Genomic DNA, 16,811 nt, shown 5'->3' with positions numbered 1-16,811 from the left:
AGATGGTAGATTAGAAATGTGCTCCATACATGTTTAATAGGAATTCTGCTGGGGCAATGAAAAAATGAGGAGGAGGAGGAGGAGGAAGAGGAGGAGGGGGTTAATATTGATTTAATACAGATTTCATCACCCCAAATTGGGAAGGCAGATTTTAATGAGCTCCTCCCTAGATAGAAGAAAGAAAAATAAGAAACATGAATAACTATCCCAGCAGCCCGACAGCGGTGCTGCCCTCCACTGACCACCTCTGGAACTGCAGTCGGCTGCTACCAGGAGCAGGCGGCCCGTACTCATGGTCATTCCTGTTGAAGGGTCGCTGGCACGTTGCCATTTGCTGTCCCACCACGCATTACATATAGCTCATTCATATTGCAAACGCTTTTTATAATGTACTAAGAGAATCTGTACATCTTCATCCCTGTGAAATCTTGCTCATTTAAAAACATTTACTCAAAGCAAGCCTTGACTGGCTTCTGCTGTTCTGCATGGATTCAAACTGGGGGTGTGGGTGTTAATGGGGGGAATGGACTTTTTTTTTATTTTTTGGACTTCCCCTAAATTCGACTTCTCATGGGGACTAGGGAGGAGGCAGTGGTCCGCCTGATTTTGGTAGGAGTGGCTGGATAGTTGGGGTATAAATAGCCTGATTAAATGGGTTTGCTTCATACTCTGAGCAGCTGGACCTCCCGTGGCCACACTCTGGTTGGTGTGTTCCGCAGAAAGCAGCATCATGGCACCTATCCTGCTATGCGTGCTGGTTTGGACAGCGTTTGCCTGGTCTCCAACCCGCGCCCACCTCAACGAAACGTAAGTATGCACACTTAAGGCAGGTCCGTGGATCTGGGTTTATGCAGCAACGTTAGAAACACACTTAGCGATATAAGATATTTCGTTTCAAAATCCATTACGGGGCAACACTGGCGGATCTGGAACATAGACATGGGGTGGCAAAGGGTCTCGGCAAGGGGGCATGAGACGACAGTACGTGGGAAGAATCCTTAAACGTAGGCATACAAGCAGTGGCGGTGGGAGAGCGCTAGGGCGCCGCCCCTCCGTGAAATATTCACTTGAATATATCTGCCAACTATTAAGCAACTATTATCAATACGAAATAAATCAACAAAAATACATAGCGTTTATCGTTTAATTGTGTGATATACATGTCACTGCCAGCAACCATTTAAATGCGTCTGAAGAACGTCAATGATTTGGGCTAGGCTTGTTATTGGTCATTCGAAATAAAGCCCTCCTCCAAGTCAGGGGCGCCGGCCACGTTGAAGTCAATCTAAACTCGCTAACTTTTTGCTGTCTATCAAGCAGAGTCAGCTTTTCATTGGCGCAAGAAAATTCGCCCTCGGGTCGCACCAGTGTGCGCCCCAGGCCAATTTTTGTTATCACCACATGATTGGACGATTCATCGAATCAATCAAATAGGGTACCTGCCTCAGCAGCATTCGCTACTACATGTAGAGAAGAGATGGATCGCTAACTAGCAGAGAGTTAGAAGTAAGCACTTTCCACCCTTTTCAGTGGAGGAATTGGACTCCCCAAGCAATGTTACACTTAAAAGGACCAAGTAAGTTACATATTAATTTAGTCTTTCGGCCTGTAGCATATAAACAAAATGAAGCAACTGTCCCATATTTCCAACTTCATTTGAAGTAGACATTGAGACTCACAAAAAATGGACGCTATAGGACAGTGATCATGATTTGTCTCAATATCAGAATAACAACAATGAATGGGTGAAATAGCGATGGCTGGTGGAATGGCCATAAAGTAGGTCTGTATATGCAGTGTAAGCTTGTCTAGGCCCTGCAAGTCAGGATGTAGGCTATGAATCTGAATGAATAGTAGGTAAATAGGTATACGGCCATCCCCAAAATGCACCAGAATACAGGAAATCAAATCTATTAAATTCCATTTTTTTAGGGGGGGGGGGGACCCCCAGACCCCCAGTCTATTACTGTGCCCCACCAACATTTTTGATCACCAACCGCCACTGCCTACAAGACTTCTAATACAACACCGTTTTTTGTTGCAAGAGGTTACGTTTGAGGGGAATGGGCCTAAGATTACATTTCCAAATCTTCACCTTCGGTTCATTTTCTAGTTTGTTTCAATGCTTTGAGAGGCTTGTGGACATAGTGGCGGTTTCATTTATTTTACAAATAGGCCTACAGTTTTAAGAACAAAAGGTTAGGGGGGCAGCTGGGGTTGAAAGGCTCTAAAGTGGGCCCCCCCCCCTGTAGATCCGCCCCTACTTGGACAACACCAAATGCTGTTATGCAATCGTGCACTCTCAAAACAGGTTGGTGTACATCACGCACGCACGCACGCACATTTGAATAATTTATTTGAATCCACCAAATTACATTCAGAGAAAGTACAGTGAAAGGATAAAAATATTAGATAACAAGATAACAGGCTTTGATACTCAAGGATACAAGAAACATCACCTGTGCCACACAGCAAGGCTGCCTATTGTAGCTGAAATAGAACAGAATTTGGCCAGTTTTTTACCTCTGGTTTTTGAGAGCCCTGCCAGTCCAAGCCCACTGACTGTGAGTTTGTGGACTTGCCCCAAACTGCCAAAGATTAATGCTAACAATTTGCATTCATAACCTATGTCTCTGATCCTTGTACTGATGGGCTGGTATTTGGTTATTTTGTCATAAAAGGCTATGTCCATATATAGGTCAAAGACCCAACCTACCTCCATCAACAGCTCCTCCCTCCTATCTTTAGCCAGAAAAATAATATCAGGGGTTTTGGGAACGTTTTTGAACACATCATTAGTACTGTTGAACCAATCTGCCATTACACAGGAATGTTTGTACATAGAAGCATTTGAGTGTTTTTTCCTTTACATTGCTTGCAATCAAGTCCACCAAGGGATATGCTTTTGGTTATACCAGGGTGTAAAAGACAGACAGAAATAACAATGATTCAAGAATAGTAGGTACAATTAATACAAAGACCAAAACATCTAAGCACATGAACATATCCAATAATATAGTTATATTTCATACGTAAACAATAAGTTGTAATATTAATCAGATGGGAGCATCAATGAAGAGAAATCCCGTTAATATTGACCACAGACATCACGATCCCCGCTGCTCCTCCTCTCGTCAGCATCTACGCCGTGACTGTGAGCTCCAGGGTGACCGGAGGGGCATCTGAGACGCTGTGCGCCCACGTCCTCTCCCCCCCGGAGCCGCTGGCCCTCAGGGTGACTCTGGAGGCGCAGTCCGGGAGCACCGTCATCCTGGAGGAGACGGTTTCCACGGATTACTACGGCTGCTCCACCTTTCAGGTCTGCTCCTCTAGTAGAGAAATACCAACAAATGACTTCATTATTTAAACAAATTTCAACGGAGCAGGGTTTTATCCAAAGTCCCATTCATCATCAGTAGTCTAGACCCCCCCCTACTACCCCTACTAACCACTGTAATGTAACCACTAACGCATAGATAACCACGTTTAAGAGTAACTACAATGTTTGGGGTTCCTGGCTCTTCAATGTTACGTCATGTTGCGTAACGTGGTATGTGGTGGTTATATGGGTGAGGTTGTACCAGGACATGAGTCCTGTATGGGGCCGGCGTCCAGGTACTGGTGTCGGGGTCGGGGCGTCCGTCAGCAGAATGTATCTCAGTGCATCGTTGTTGTACCTCAAAGCTACGTTGAGCCCTTGATGATGGGGCGGGTGGTGTTGCAGGTTCCCATTGTGACCAGCAGCACGGTGGCCACGGTCAATGTGACCATCCAGGGGGAGAGTGCCGTCATGAGCAAGGAGACCAAGGTCCTCATCGCCCCTCCAGCCTTCCTTCATCTGATCGTGACGGACAAGCCGCTCTACAAGCCTGGACAGACTGGTACACATGTGCTCACCCCGTCACAAGCCTCCAGCCTACAGGGAGAGGGAAACACTGTATTGCAGTAGTCACAAATTTTGCTCTGCATTTTTTGTTTACTGCAATAAATAGGTTGGATCAAAGCGTAGGCTTTTGGGCTTCCGTGAACCTGGAAATTATATTTGTATTCTCTTGCTGTTGTGAAAGGAAAACCAAAAGTCTGTTTGAGCTAGTCCCCGTCCTTCATCAATACATAGACAATGCCTCCTAACCACTTCTGGCAGACTCTTATTCTTTCATATTGCTGTTCAGCCTTTCACCGTCTCCACCCACAACAACCTGAGGGGGGTGGGCATGATAAGAACTGTTGTGTATTTAACAGGAACTTTGGACCAGGATTAATCCATCACTTAGCGACCCACTACATCGTGTTTAATCTGAAATACCTTTAAGGGGGAACATTGGACCAGGTTAAATCCATATCACTTAGAGACCCACTACATCATGTTTAGTCTGAAATACCTTTAAGGGGAACTTTGGACCAGGATTAATTCCATATTGCTTATGCCCCTTTTCCACCGACAGTACCAGCTCAACTTGCCTCGACTCGGTCCGCCAAAATTAGTTACCTGGTGTCTGGTACTTTTTCAGTCTCACCTCCGTCGAGGTTCCAAGAGAGCTGATCTGATCATACCGTAAACAGCCTACTGGCCACTGATTGGCCAGAGTTACGCCACTGGCCGAATAATGATGAGCGCGACGTCCGAGCCTGACACCCGACACCCGACAACCAACACCCGGCATCTTTAAATACTAGCATCAGCGTCAAAAATAGTGATTGATAATTGAACATGGCAGGATCAGCGCGCAAGAGCACGCCGTGGACCGTGACAGAGGTGGAGACGCTTCTGTGCATAACACTGTCTGATAATGTGTCGCATATATGTCGCAGTTTCGTGCATGCGTGCTATGATGACCCGCCCACGTTAAAGAGATACTTTCTAGATGGAAACACAACGTGCCTGAAACCAAACCAAGTTGTGCCACGCTAAGTCATGGCGAGGTGAGCTGGTACTGTTGGTGGAAAAGGGGCATTAGTGACCGTCTACATCATGTTTCATCTGAAATACCTTTTAAGGGGAACTTTGGACTAGGATTGATCCATATCACTTATGGATAGAGGGGTTTCATCTGAAATACCTCGGAGGGTTTGGTTTCCTTGAAACCAAATTGTTCTAGTTTTGATTATTGTTTTATTAGAAAATATGGCTGTCCTTTTGATTGTTTGTGATCACCTTTGACTCATGTGCAATCTGAATGTCCACACTTGAATATACAGGTGCTGGTCAAATTATTAGAATATCATGAAAGAGTTGATTTATTTCAGTAATTATATTCAGAACGTGAAACTTACATATTATATCAATTCATTACACACAGAGTGATATATTTGAAATATTTATTTCTTTTAATTTGGATGATTAGTACTGACAATTACTGAAAATCCCAAATTCAGTATCTCAGAAAATTAGAATATTAGTTACGACTAGTACAAAAAATGATTTTTTAGAAATGTGGGCCAACTGAAAAGTATGAACATGGAAAGTTTCAGCATGTATGGCAATCAATACTTAGTTGCAGCTCCTTTTGCCTGAATTGCTGCAGCAATACGGCGTGGCATGGAGTCGACCAGTCTGTTGCACTCCTCAGGTGTTATGAGAACCCAGGTTGCTTTAATAGTGGCCTTCAGCTCTTCAGCATTGTTGGGTCTGGCATCTCGCATCTTCCGCTTCACAATACCCCATAGGTTTTCTATGGGGTTAAGGTCAGGTGAGTTTGCAGGCCAATCAAGAAGAGGGATACCATGGTCCTTAAACCAGGTACTGGTAGATTTGGCACTGTGTGCAGGTGCCAAGTCATGTTGGAAAATGAAATCGTCACCTCCATAAAGTTGGTCCGCGGCAGGCAGCATAAAGTGTTCTAAAACTTCCTGGTAGACTGCTGCATTGACCCTGGACCTCAGGAAACACAGTGGACCAACAGCAGCAGATGACATGGCACCCCAGACCATTACTGACTGTGGAAATTTTACACTGGACTTCAGGCAACGTGGATTCTGTGCCTCTCCTGTCTTCCTCCAGACTCTGGGACCTTGATTTCCAAAGGAGATACAAAATTTACTTTCATCTGAAAACATAACTTTGGACCACTCAGCAGCAGTCCAGTCCTTTTTGTCTTGAGCCCAGGCGAGACGCTTTTGACGTTGTCTCTTATTCAAGAGTGGCTTTACACGAGGAATGCGACAGCTGAAGCCCATATCTTGCATACGTCGGTGTGTGGTGCTTCTTGAAGCACTGACTCCAGCTACAGTCCACTCTTTGTGGATCTCCCCCACATTTTTGAATCGGTTTTGTTTGACAATCCTCTCCAGGGCGCGTTTATCCCTCTTGCTTGTACACTCTTTTCTACCACATCTTTTTCTTCCCTTCGCCTCTCTATTAATGTGCTTGGACACAGAGCTCTGGGAAAATCCAACCTCTTTGGCAATGACCTTTTGTGTCTTGCCCTCCTTCTTTAAAGTATCAATGGTCATCTTTTGGACAGTTGTCAAGTCAGCAGTCTTCCCCATGATTGTGTGTCATACAGAATCAAAACGAGAGACCATTTAAAGGCTTTTCCAGGTGTTTTGAGTTAGTTAGCTAATTAGAGTGTGGCACCAAGTGTCTTCAATATCTGACCTTTTCACCATATTCTAATTTTCTGAGATGTTGAATTTAGGGTTTTCATTGGTTGTCAGCTATAATCATCTTCTTTTTGGCAAAAAACACTTATTATGTATCAGTCTGTTTGGAATGAATGTATACATTCTACAGGTTTGACTTTCTAAATGGAATTAATGAAATAAATCAACTTTTTCATGATATTCTAATAATATGACCAGCACCTGTATATTTGAATACACCTGAATTTATTTATTTGTAGTCCAGTTCCGGATCGTCTCCATGGACGCTGGCTTCATCCCTTTCAATGAGCTGGTACGTGATGTCGTCTTATTTACAATCCTTCATCAAACTGGAGGGCCATGAATTGTTCCTGTCAGTCAAACTGACCCCAGCCGCCCTCCAGACGGGGGGTGGAGGCTGAGCTCTCTGGTGCGCTCTCCATTACCTTCCATACTACTATTCTTTTGGTGTCAATATGGAAGGATTTCCTATTGATATGTCATATAAAAAGGTCTTTGTGATTATAATTACTCAGCTAAAGATAATATGAAGGAAAATACTTTTGTGAGTAAAGAATAGAAAATACAAATAGTATGATAAGGCCATACAAAGCTAGAAATGTATTTATGAAAATAAATATAAAATGACTAAAAACATCCTTCCCGTTTATTTGCAGTATAAAACAGTTGAGCTTCAGGTAAGAACTCTTCAAATGTACTACATAATACATTTTTCTACATTTTGGTGTATATATATTTCAATATCTTTCAATAGTTTCATTCCAACCATTGATAAATAAGGTATTATACACCCCCGCAAATCCCATGGACTTTGCATAGGAGGGAAATGGAGTAATCTTGGGGGTTTTAAATAATCAATTGCATTTGTAAGTACAGCAATACCTGCTCGATTCGCAGTGATTTAGTACATGTCTCCATGTCTTTCACTTGATGCCAAGGACCCCAACAGAAACCGCATCGCGCAGTGGCTGGATAGGGCCGCCGTCAGTGGCATCCTGGACCTCTCTCACCCCATGAGTCCAGAGGCCGCCCAGGGACCCTACACCATCACCGCCTGGACGGAGAAAGGAGAGAGCACCTCTCGCTCCTTTGACATCTTGGAATACGGTCTGCCCCCGACTGCAACAAATACACACATGTGAACACACGTACTGGTACACAGTAAATGTTGTTTTAGAAACATTTTGAATGGAACATTTTTAATTCTGATGGATTTTATTAGGCGGTTTTTCATGCTTGGAAAATGATACTTAGTCTTGTCCTTTCAGTTTTGCCAAAATATGCCGTCAACATTAGACTACCTAATGTCATAAATATTTTACAACAAGAAGTCCCCATACAAATTTGTGGAAGGTGAGTGTCCACAATGCTGAATTCATGGAAAATGCCCTTGAGTCCCATCATGCCTGTGGTCATCATCGCTTCCTCCCACTGTTAATCCACCAATGCCTTGCGAGGCGCTCCTTCTGACAGATACACCTATGGAAAGCCTGTCCTTGGGACCATCAAGGTGGTAGTTTGTAGAGAGGGCCAGGGCCATTTTGTACGGCGTTATCCTGTCCCGCAAGAAGACCTCTGTGTGACATCACAACTGCAGGCAAGTGGTAACTAGACCTTGCAGCCTAGGGGGTTGGCTGGCAGTTATGTGACTCGTAAATACTTCCTACATGAACCCGACTTATTCTAGACATTTTTAAATATCATCCGATGCATGGGGTGTTGGGGTTATTTTGGGTTAGGTAAATCAAACATTTACAGAAATTATCACTCAAATAGAAATATTACTCCTCTTATTTGTCATTTGCCTCATATATATATATATGCTGCTTATATGTGTTCTAGATCTTGATCTATTTGGTTTCAGAAGGTGTTGGCTAACCTTCGCACCACTTTTTCGTTCTATCTCCCAGACGGACAGAACGGGCTGTGCAGCGCACTTCATTAGGGTATCAGAATTTGGCCCAAGAGATAAAATGTACCGGGACATGTTTGATGTGACGGCTGAAATGGAGGAGTATGGCACTGGTAGGTTTATGATTGCATGAATTAGTTGTTTTGCAGACAAAACAAGACATTGTCAGTGTTGGTGTCACATAATGACCGTTGCCTGTATATTTTGTAGGGGTGGTCATTCAAGCCAGTGGCCAAACGCCCTTCTCTGTTAATGTCAGAGAACTCACATTTGAGAATGTTGCAGATAATGCTGCCTATAAGCCAGGGATCCCATTCGAGGGCAAGGTAATGGATATTGGCCATCAAATTAAATCTCTATATATATATATATGTATGTACTGTGTGTAATTTTTTTTTATCTTTGTTTTTTTATAAATATTTAAAACTTGTGTGTGTACGTTTCCTTCCTTGGGTTCCAGGTCAAGCTGACTGGAATAGACAGGAAGGCGGTGGGGGACGAGGTGGTATATCTATACGTGGACGTCAATGCAGCGTCGTACAACCTCACGCTTCTGACCCAAGACAACGGCATGGCTTCTTTCTCCCTGGACACCTCCCTGTGGAAGAACAGCGTGGTTCTTAAGGTTTGTCCTTGTGTCTGTATGTTGTATCGTTGACTTGCGGCAAGAAGGTCCTGGGTGCAAAAGTATCTGGGTCCTGGTTTTGTATGTTCTCCACGTGTTCACATGGGTTTCCCCTGGGTGAGCCAGTAACCTCCAACACCAACACCTCTGTGGGATCAAGGCCCTGTCAGTGGACCTCCCAGAGAAGCTGTTCAATCAGAAGATTTTTCCCAGGGGGACACTCAATGCTTTCTGTATTTAAATAACTTTTTTTTTTATTTTAAAGTTGACATGTGTTGTAATATCTCCTCCTTTAGGCAAGCTCTAGACCCAAGGAAGAACGGCAGTCATTTGTGCATGGGGAACGCCTGCCTGCATACCCCTCGGCAGTACTGACCATGAGGCCGTTCTACTCTAAGAGCAAGAGCTTCGTGAAGATCTCAGCCAACGGCCACAAGAGCCTCTGTGAGGGGGAGTCCCAGGTGGGCGCCCAGTACATCATCCAGGGCGAGGAGCTTAGGCTGGGGCAGGAGGAACTGCCCTTCTACTACACCGTGAGTCAGCGTTGTAAACACTTTACACAAACACTTCAACGCTTTGCTTTATTTATAAAAAAACGTGTAATTTGGAGATATAGCTCTGGATTTAGCGCTTTCTCCCTCCCTCTGTCGATTAGGTGATGTCCAAGGGTGCAATAATGAGGCATGGGCATCTTCCAGTTGCTGTAAAAGAAGGAATCGGTAAAATATCCTTCTATAGATATTAAAATAATAATTAATGTGCAAGTCCCACTCATGAAGCTTCTCTTCCAGAGAGGACCTCTCTGGAAGAGAGGTCCTCTCTGACCGCTCCACTCCCTTGCTTGATAGCGTGACGGGCGTTATGGAAACGTTTAACAACACCCCCGCACCAATCATATGAAACACAGCGTTTCTAAAGCTGTTAAGACTTTGGTCTTTCAAATAATTCAAAACGATTTTAGAAGAATGTATCAAGGATGTGCCATAACATTTATCATTTCCAATATTATTACTGCAAATCTTTCCGAATTATTCTTTAGTAGACCTTTTTTTATATTGCTGCTACTAGCCTCTCCATGCCTTATTCTTCCCCTTCCCTCCGATCTAGTCAACAAAGGAGTGCTATCCATCCCCCTGCTTGGAAAAGCTGCCCTCAGCCCATATGCCCAAGTGGTGGTGTACACTTTGATGCCAAGTGGGGAGGTGTTGGCGGATAACAAGGACTTCCCAGTGGACCAGTGCTTCGAGAATAGGGTGTGACAGGCTAAACATCAATCTGAAATGGCTGACAAAGCTTTGAGTTTGATTGACATGGTAGAAAAAAATTGTCCAATTGAATTTCATGGTGACTTTACTGTGCCCTTTAAAGTGTAACGTTATGCTAAGACCAAACGCAATGAAAATTGTTTAACTTGACAATGCAAGTTGTGGTTTCTAAATGAGCATACATAAAGACAGCAATAGGAACTGATCAGAATGGCCATTAATACATGGTATTGGTACTGCAACCCTTCTTTGTGTTGCTATCTCCAGGTGAAGCTGGAGTTCTCAGCAGATCGAGAGCTGCCTGGAGGAGAGGCCTCGTTTCGCCTGGAGAGCCAGCCAGGATCCTTGTGCTCCGTCAGGGCGGTGGACCAGAGCATCCTTCTGCTGCAGCCGGATCAGGAGCTCAGCGCTTCTTATGTACGTTCTCACACTCTTACCAAAGACATAGACTCCATCCCAGGACAACCAGTGATGATGACCCAGCTCAAAGGATGATTAATAAGGGTCAGATATAGTGCGAAAATACGGTACTATGCAAAAGGGCTTTTAGGGCAATCCCATTTCGTAAACCATGGGGTTTGCATCCAAAAGTGAACAGCAGTCTGTCGACTGTTTACTTTTCTGAACTAAGCAGCACAAGAAGTTGACAGTTGGCTACTGTTAAGACTGCTTAGGGCTAACAGGATATTGTTATATAACACTTAATGCAATGTTTCTTAAAGATAGTGATATGGCAGCTAACTATGACAAATACAATTGTGGATTTGAGATTGATTGAATAATGGTGTCTCATTTGCATAATCATATTTTTGGATAACCTTTTAACACAATCATCTGGAAATTAATCCCATAAATCCGGGACCCACATTTTTGGTAATTTTGGTTTACCAGTTTTACCAGGATTTTATTTTTTCAGGTTTACTTAAGCTTTCAATAGATAGAAAAACTTTCCAGGCGGACATTATGGGTCCATTTGGCAAAAATGAATGCCCAAAAAACAAGTTTCAGATATTTTTTATATAACGGGGTGGGGGGGGGCACCTTTTAGGTTTTGGAGACATCCGTACTTCCGGTCTATGCTTATTTTATTTGAACACTCCCAGGATTCTAGCCCAGGCTTACATAACAAAAAAACACAAATTCATGACTGAAACCATAGTTGGCCATGACGTATTTCAAAAGGAAAACATTTCAAAGAGTATAATTTTCATGTCAGACTGCTGCACCTGCTCAGTCCCAACACTCTTTTCATCCGTGGTATCTGAAGGTGTTCAACAAGCTGCCTGTGCAGAAGCTGAGTGGCTTCAGCTACCGAGTGGAGGACCGTGAGCCGAATCGCTGCTTACCGCCCGGGTATGAGACGGCGGAATCCACCGCGAAGGACGACGTCTACAGTGTTTTTAAAGTAAGGGATGAGTGATGGCATGAGGAAGTACATCAATAATTATGTCAAATATAATATTTGGACCATGATGCCTTATGCATATTGACATGTAAATTGCCCTTTTATAATGTTATTTATATATTGTAGCAGGCCAGTGGGTGTGGGGTTTCCAAGCCACCAAGTTGAACAGATAAAACCATACAACACACAGAGCAGTTCAAAGGGGTGATTTATTTACAGGGTAAATAACTATCACCAGGGTGGGGAAAAGGGTAATCCGTATCCAGGGGCCGTCACCAGGAGGGTCCTCAAACAAAGCGGTCTGTACACAGGGGGGTAGTCAGATGGTCCAGGTAATCAATAAAGTCTCTCTCTCTCTCTCTCATAATCAACCCCTGATGTTAACGATATTCTTATTGATACAATTTGTTGTAACCCCCTCTCCTCCAAACATACCACTCCCCTCACTCCTCCCTGCCGTCTGCCACAATATTTATGTATCGTTCTAAATTCCTTACTGCCGATGACAAACAACATTTTCCACTTTTTTTTTTAAAACACTTTTAGGAAATTGGAATAAAACTTGTGACCAACTCTGAGGTGAAGAAACCAGCCACCTGTGTGTACCCTAAATATAGCTCTGATACAAGGGTGTATACTAGCCGTGGTGGAGTAGGTAGGTATAACAGCCGCCTGTTTTTTACCCTGAATATCAGGATTTTGATATGCATTTGGTGGTATGATGTATCATGACGGTAGGTTCCTTGATATCGGCGGTTCTTTGAGGATGTTAAGCAATGTCTAACTGACATGCCTGACACTGAAAATCACCTCCATTCAGGGTCAGGGTCGAGACACCGGGGAAATCGGCAGAAAATAGAAACTGTGAGAAGCTACTTCCCTGACACCTGGATCTGGGAGCTGATCCCTGTCGGGTTAGTGCTCTACTCCTGAAACCTGGATCTGCTGGGTCAGTGCTGGGATCTGATCCCTGGTGGGTCAGTGCTGGGATCTGATCCCTGTTGGGTCAGTGCTGGGATCTGATCCCTGGTGGGTCAGTGCTGGGATCTGATCCCTGGTGGGTCAGTGCTGGGATCTGATCCCTGGTGGGTCAGTGCTGGGATCTGATCCCTGTTGGGTTAGTGCTGGGATCTGATCCCTGGTGGGTCAGTGCTGGGATCTGATCCCTGGTGGGTTAGTGCTAGGATCTGATCCCGTTTGGTTAGTGCTCTACTCTTCAGGTTAAGGCTCCACTAATTAGAGAAGTATGTTGCTAAATTGAAATAATGGGCAGGATGTCTGCAGAAGTACGATTATTGGCCAGAGTTACAAGTATCTCATTTTAAAATGGAACTGAAACCATTTCAGTAAAAATAACATCTCCCACCCCTCAGAAGAGCCTGGGATCCCCCAACCACTCAGGGAAGAGATGTCCTGATTGGTCACGAGCACTCCCATCAGCTTTGAGCCGTCTTAAATGGACAAATGGTCTTATACTATCGGCAAGGCCGGCCTAGTCATCTTGAAAGGATATCCTCAGTGTATGTCATCTCTGGCTGATGGCTGTGCCGTTTCTGATAAATGACGGTGGTTAAATGAGCGGTTGAATCTCAACCACACCCCCTTAACACACTGGAGGTCCCTATTTGACGTGGTGACCCTCTCCATCTGCAGAGACAGCGGGTCGGTGAGCGTGGTGAAGACGCTCCCTGACACCATCACCAGCTGGCGGGCCCAGGCCTTCTGCACCTCCTCCTCCCTGGGCTTCGGCCTGTCCCGGGACACGGCGCTGGTGGCCTTCCAGCCCTTCTTCGTCAGCCTCACGCTGCCCTACTCGGTGGTCCGAGGGGAGGTGTTCACGCTCAGAGCCACCGTCTTCAACTACCTCCCTAGCTGCATCATGGTGGGCCTCTCCGTGCTGCGTGTCCCCCGGCCGGTGGGCTGAGGGGAGACGAGGACGCTCTCCATTCATTAGAAGCTACTCAGAAAGGAAGAGATCCTTTTTACACCTCTTGCATCCAAGAATTTCAACGCATTGTGTATAGTATCATGTAGTGTAGTACTATGAAGTATAGGATGTAGTGTAGTTTGTAGTATAGTACGTAGCATAGTATGTAGTATAGTATGCACTATAGTATTAAGTTGTGTAGTATGAAGTATGGGATATAGTATGTCGTTTACTGTAGTATGGGATATAGTATGTAGCATAGTATGCAGTATAGTATTATGCAGTCTAGTTTGTAGTATAGTATGCAGTATAGCATTATGTAGTCTAGTTTGTAGTATAGTATGCAGTATAGCATTATGTAGTCTAGTTTGTAGTATAGGATGCAGTATAGCATAATGTAGTCTAGTTAATAGTATAGTATGCAGTTTAGCATTATGTAGTATAGTATGCAGTTTAGCATTATGTAGTCTAGTTTGTAGTATAGTATGCAGTATAGCATTATGTAGTCTAGTTTGTAGTATAGGATGCAGTCTAGTTTGTAGAATAGGATGCAGTCTAGTTTGTAGTATAGGTCCTATACTACAAATTAGACTGCATCCTATTCTACAAACTAGACTAGTTTAGGATGCAGTCTAGTTTGTAGTATAGGATGCAGTATAGCATTATGTAATCTAGTTTGTAGTATAGGATGCAGTCTAGTTTGTAGTATAGGATCCAGTCTAGTTTGTAGTATAGGATCCAGTCTAGTTTGTAGTATAGGATGCATGATGTAGTATGTGTGTTGACTCTGCGCTCCCTCTCTGCAGGTCAGGGTCCAGCTGAGCAACTCGTCCCACTTCTCTCTCAGAGAGTGTGCGGACTGCCAGTACACCATGTGTGTGTGTGCAGAGGAGAGCAGGGTTTTCCAGTGGGAGGTCAGCCCCTCCTCCCTTGGTAGGACCTAATGACCTGCTCCTTATGCCCTTCACACCGCAGGAAACTCTCCTCCTTCATGGAAGGACAATCAAATCAATATAATACAATTTATTGATCCCAGTCCAGAAGAGTAGCGGCAGCAGCTCTTAAGATGAATCTCTTTTTATTTTCTCTCCATTTCAGTTCTGAGTGCGCTCCGTTCCTCGCTGTAAATGTCAGAAGTCTTCTTCACTGTAACGTCACAGGCCCATTCGCACATTGTAGATAAATCACAGGAAAGGATCAGCCACTGCGTCTCTGCACTATAGTGAGGAGGCCATTCTAACTCCACTATAGTGTGGAGGCCATTCTAACTCCACTATAGTGAGGAGGCTATTCTAACTCTACTATAGTGAGGAGGCTACTCTAACTATACTATAGTGAGGAGGCTACTCTAACTCTACTATAGTGAGGAGGCCATTCTAACTCCACTATAGTGAGGAGGCCATTCTAACTCCACTATAGTGAGGAGGCCATTCTAACCCCACTATAGTGAGGAGGCCATTCTAACTCCACTATAGTGAGGAGGCCATTCTAAAAGTGGAGGCAGTGCTGCTGCCAGAGACGGTCCACCTCCTCTCCTGTCATTGAACCAGCGATGGCCTGCCATCCCACATCAGCAGTGATGACACACACACACACACACACACACACACACACACACACACACACACACACACACACACACACACACACACACACACACACACACACACACACACACACACACACACACACACACACACACACTCCCCGTTCCTTTGAAGAATGCTAACCGTCACTAACAAGTCAGGTAGTCCCTCTGACGAAACAGCCAGAAACCTCTCCCTGAGGGAGGGGTATGAGAGACACCTCTTTGTTTTGATTTGAGGGCTTTGGTAATGTTGAGGAGGGGAGAGATGTTACAGTCATGTTAATGAGGTGGATGTGTGGGGGGGTCGAGTCTAAGACGGATGGAGAAAGCCTTGTGAACACAAATCAAGTGACAAGGGGGCAAATAAAAAGGTTGATCGATTAGCAACGATCGTGTGTGTGTGTGTGTGTGTGTGTGTGTGTGTGTGTGTGTTTAGGGGAGGTGACCCTGGAGGTCCGGGCCGAGGCGCTGCACACGGAACAACTGTGTGGGAACGAGGTGGCGCCCCCGCCCACGGTGGGCCGGGTGGACACAGTGGTGCGCAAACTACTGGTGGAGGTGAGGTTCACGCTCATGGATGGTACAGACACACGTTGCCCACCTCGTACTCTGCCCCACAAGGGTCCTCACATGTGTAAAAGAAAAGCCAACAACTCTTTAAGTCCCAACATGTTGTCGCTCTGTGTTAATCCCAAATCTTCTATTTTCTGTGTTAATCATGAAGGTCTTGAAACGCTCAAGCTAAACCTAGATGATAAGCAGTGATAATGTTCAGTGAACCATCAGGTCAAAGCCCTGCTAGAGGACTCAATGGGCCGGTTCTGAAGGACCATAGAGACCCCAGAGCAACATGATGGGGGTTGTACACTAGAGTTGACTTAATTGTGTTTTTAGCATTCTAGGAATAAAGCGGATGTTAATCCTCATAGTGAAAGTGTGCCGTTCTTCTCCCTTCCAGGCAGAAGGCACCCCAGTGGCTGTTACCCACAATGCACTCCTCTGTCCTGGAGGTCAGTTGGTTCCCATTTGTTTACTCAACCTACTTTGGGTTTCCTCACTGAAAAAGAGTCAACAACTCTATGTTAAGGACTACAGCGGCAAGACAAGTCCAGGGTCATTCTGCAACACATGCAGCCTGAGGAAGGCCAGGCTGGCAGGGCAGCAGGAACCAAAAGGGATACGGTTCAAATGCATGACAAATAGTAACTAGAGACCACAATGACAAAGGGACATGAAACATACAACCAACTGACAAGGGACAAAGGAAGGGAACTTGTTTATATGGGGGAGACTCATCGGGGAATGAGGTGCAGGGGGAAGATAGGACAGGGAAGCTTGGGTGAAGGACATCTGGTGGAGAGGTGGAGTAGAAAAACAAAATCACATAAATACAGAGTCAGACTGACCAGCGAAGCAAGCCCAAATATTGCGAGCTTATCTCCAGTTTTTCCTTGAGACATTAATATTAATATATTATTATTATATA

General features: G+C 44.6%; 1 protein-coding gene across 4 annotated transcripts in view; it reads left to right on the top strand.

The window, feature by feature from the left end:
* The first annotated feature begins 651 nt into the window (after positions 1-651).
* Positions 652-16,811, top strand: part of LOC115561308 (alpha-2-macroglobulin-like protein 1) — a 29,260-nt gene continuing 13,100 nt past the window's right edge. For 2 of the 4 annotated variants that reach the window (XM_030381261.1, XM_030381260.1), the window contains exons 1-22: positions 652-807; positions 3,139-3,319; positions 3,725-3,881; positions 6,843-6,895; positions 7,260-7,280; positions 7,542-7,710; positions 7,872-7,956; positions 8,077-8,200; positions 8,514-8,628; positions 8,726-8,841; positions 8,976-9,140; positions 9,437-9,673; positions 9,796-9,859; positions 10,248-10,393; positions 10,673-10,822; positions 11,673-11,810; positions 12,357-12,465; positions 12,631-12,724; positions 13,464-13,692; positions 14,544-14,670; positions 15,762-15,883; positions 16,284-16,335. In XM_030381261.1, the coding sequence (XP_030237121.1) occupies positions 731-807; positions 3,139-3,319; positions 3,725-3,881; positions 6,843-6,895; positions 7,260-7,280; positions 7,542-7,710; positions 7,872-7,956; positions 8,077-8,200; positions 8,514-8,628; positions 8,726-8,841; positions 8,976-9,140; positions 9,437-9,673; positions 9,796-9,859; positions 10,248-10,393; positions 10,673-10,822; positions 11,673-11,810; positions 12,357-12,465; positions 12,631-12,724; positions 13,464-13,692; positions 14,544-14,670; positions 15,762-15,883; positions 16,284-16,335 (2,731 nt within the window). In that variant the 5' untranslated portion in view covers positions 652-730. Of the gene's footprint in view, positions 808-3,138; positions 3,320-3,724; positions 3,882-6,842; positions 6,896-7,259; positions 7,281-7,541; positions 7,711-7,871; positions 7,957-8,076; positions 8,201-8,513; positions 8,629-8,725; positions 8,842-8,975; positions 9,141-9,436; positions 9,674-9,795; positions 9,860-10,247; positions 10,394-10,672; positions 10,823-11,672; positions 11,811-12,356; positions 12,466-12,630; positions 12,725-13,463; positions 13,693-14,543; positions 14,671-15,761; positions 15,884-16,283; positions 16,336-16,811 lie in introns of those variants that run through there. The other 2 variants (XM_030381262.1, XM_030381263.1) reach the window with 2 other exon arrangements.

The sequence above is a fragment of the Gadus morhua genome, chromosome 16 (assembly GCF_902167405.1).
Source record: "Gadus morhua chromosome 16, gadMor3.0, whole genome shotgun sequence".
Lineage (NCBI taxonomy): Eukaryota > Metazoa > Chordata > Actinopteri > Gadiformes > Gadidae > Gadus > Gadus morhua.
This window is presented reverse-complemented; position numbering and strand designations above follow the sequence as displayed.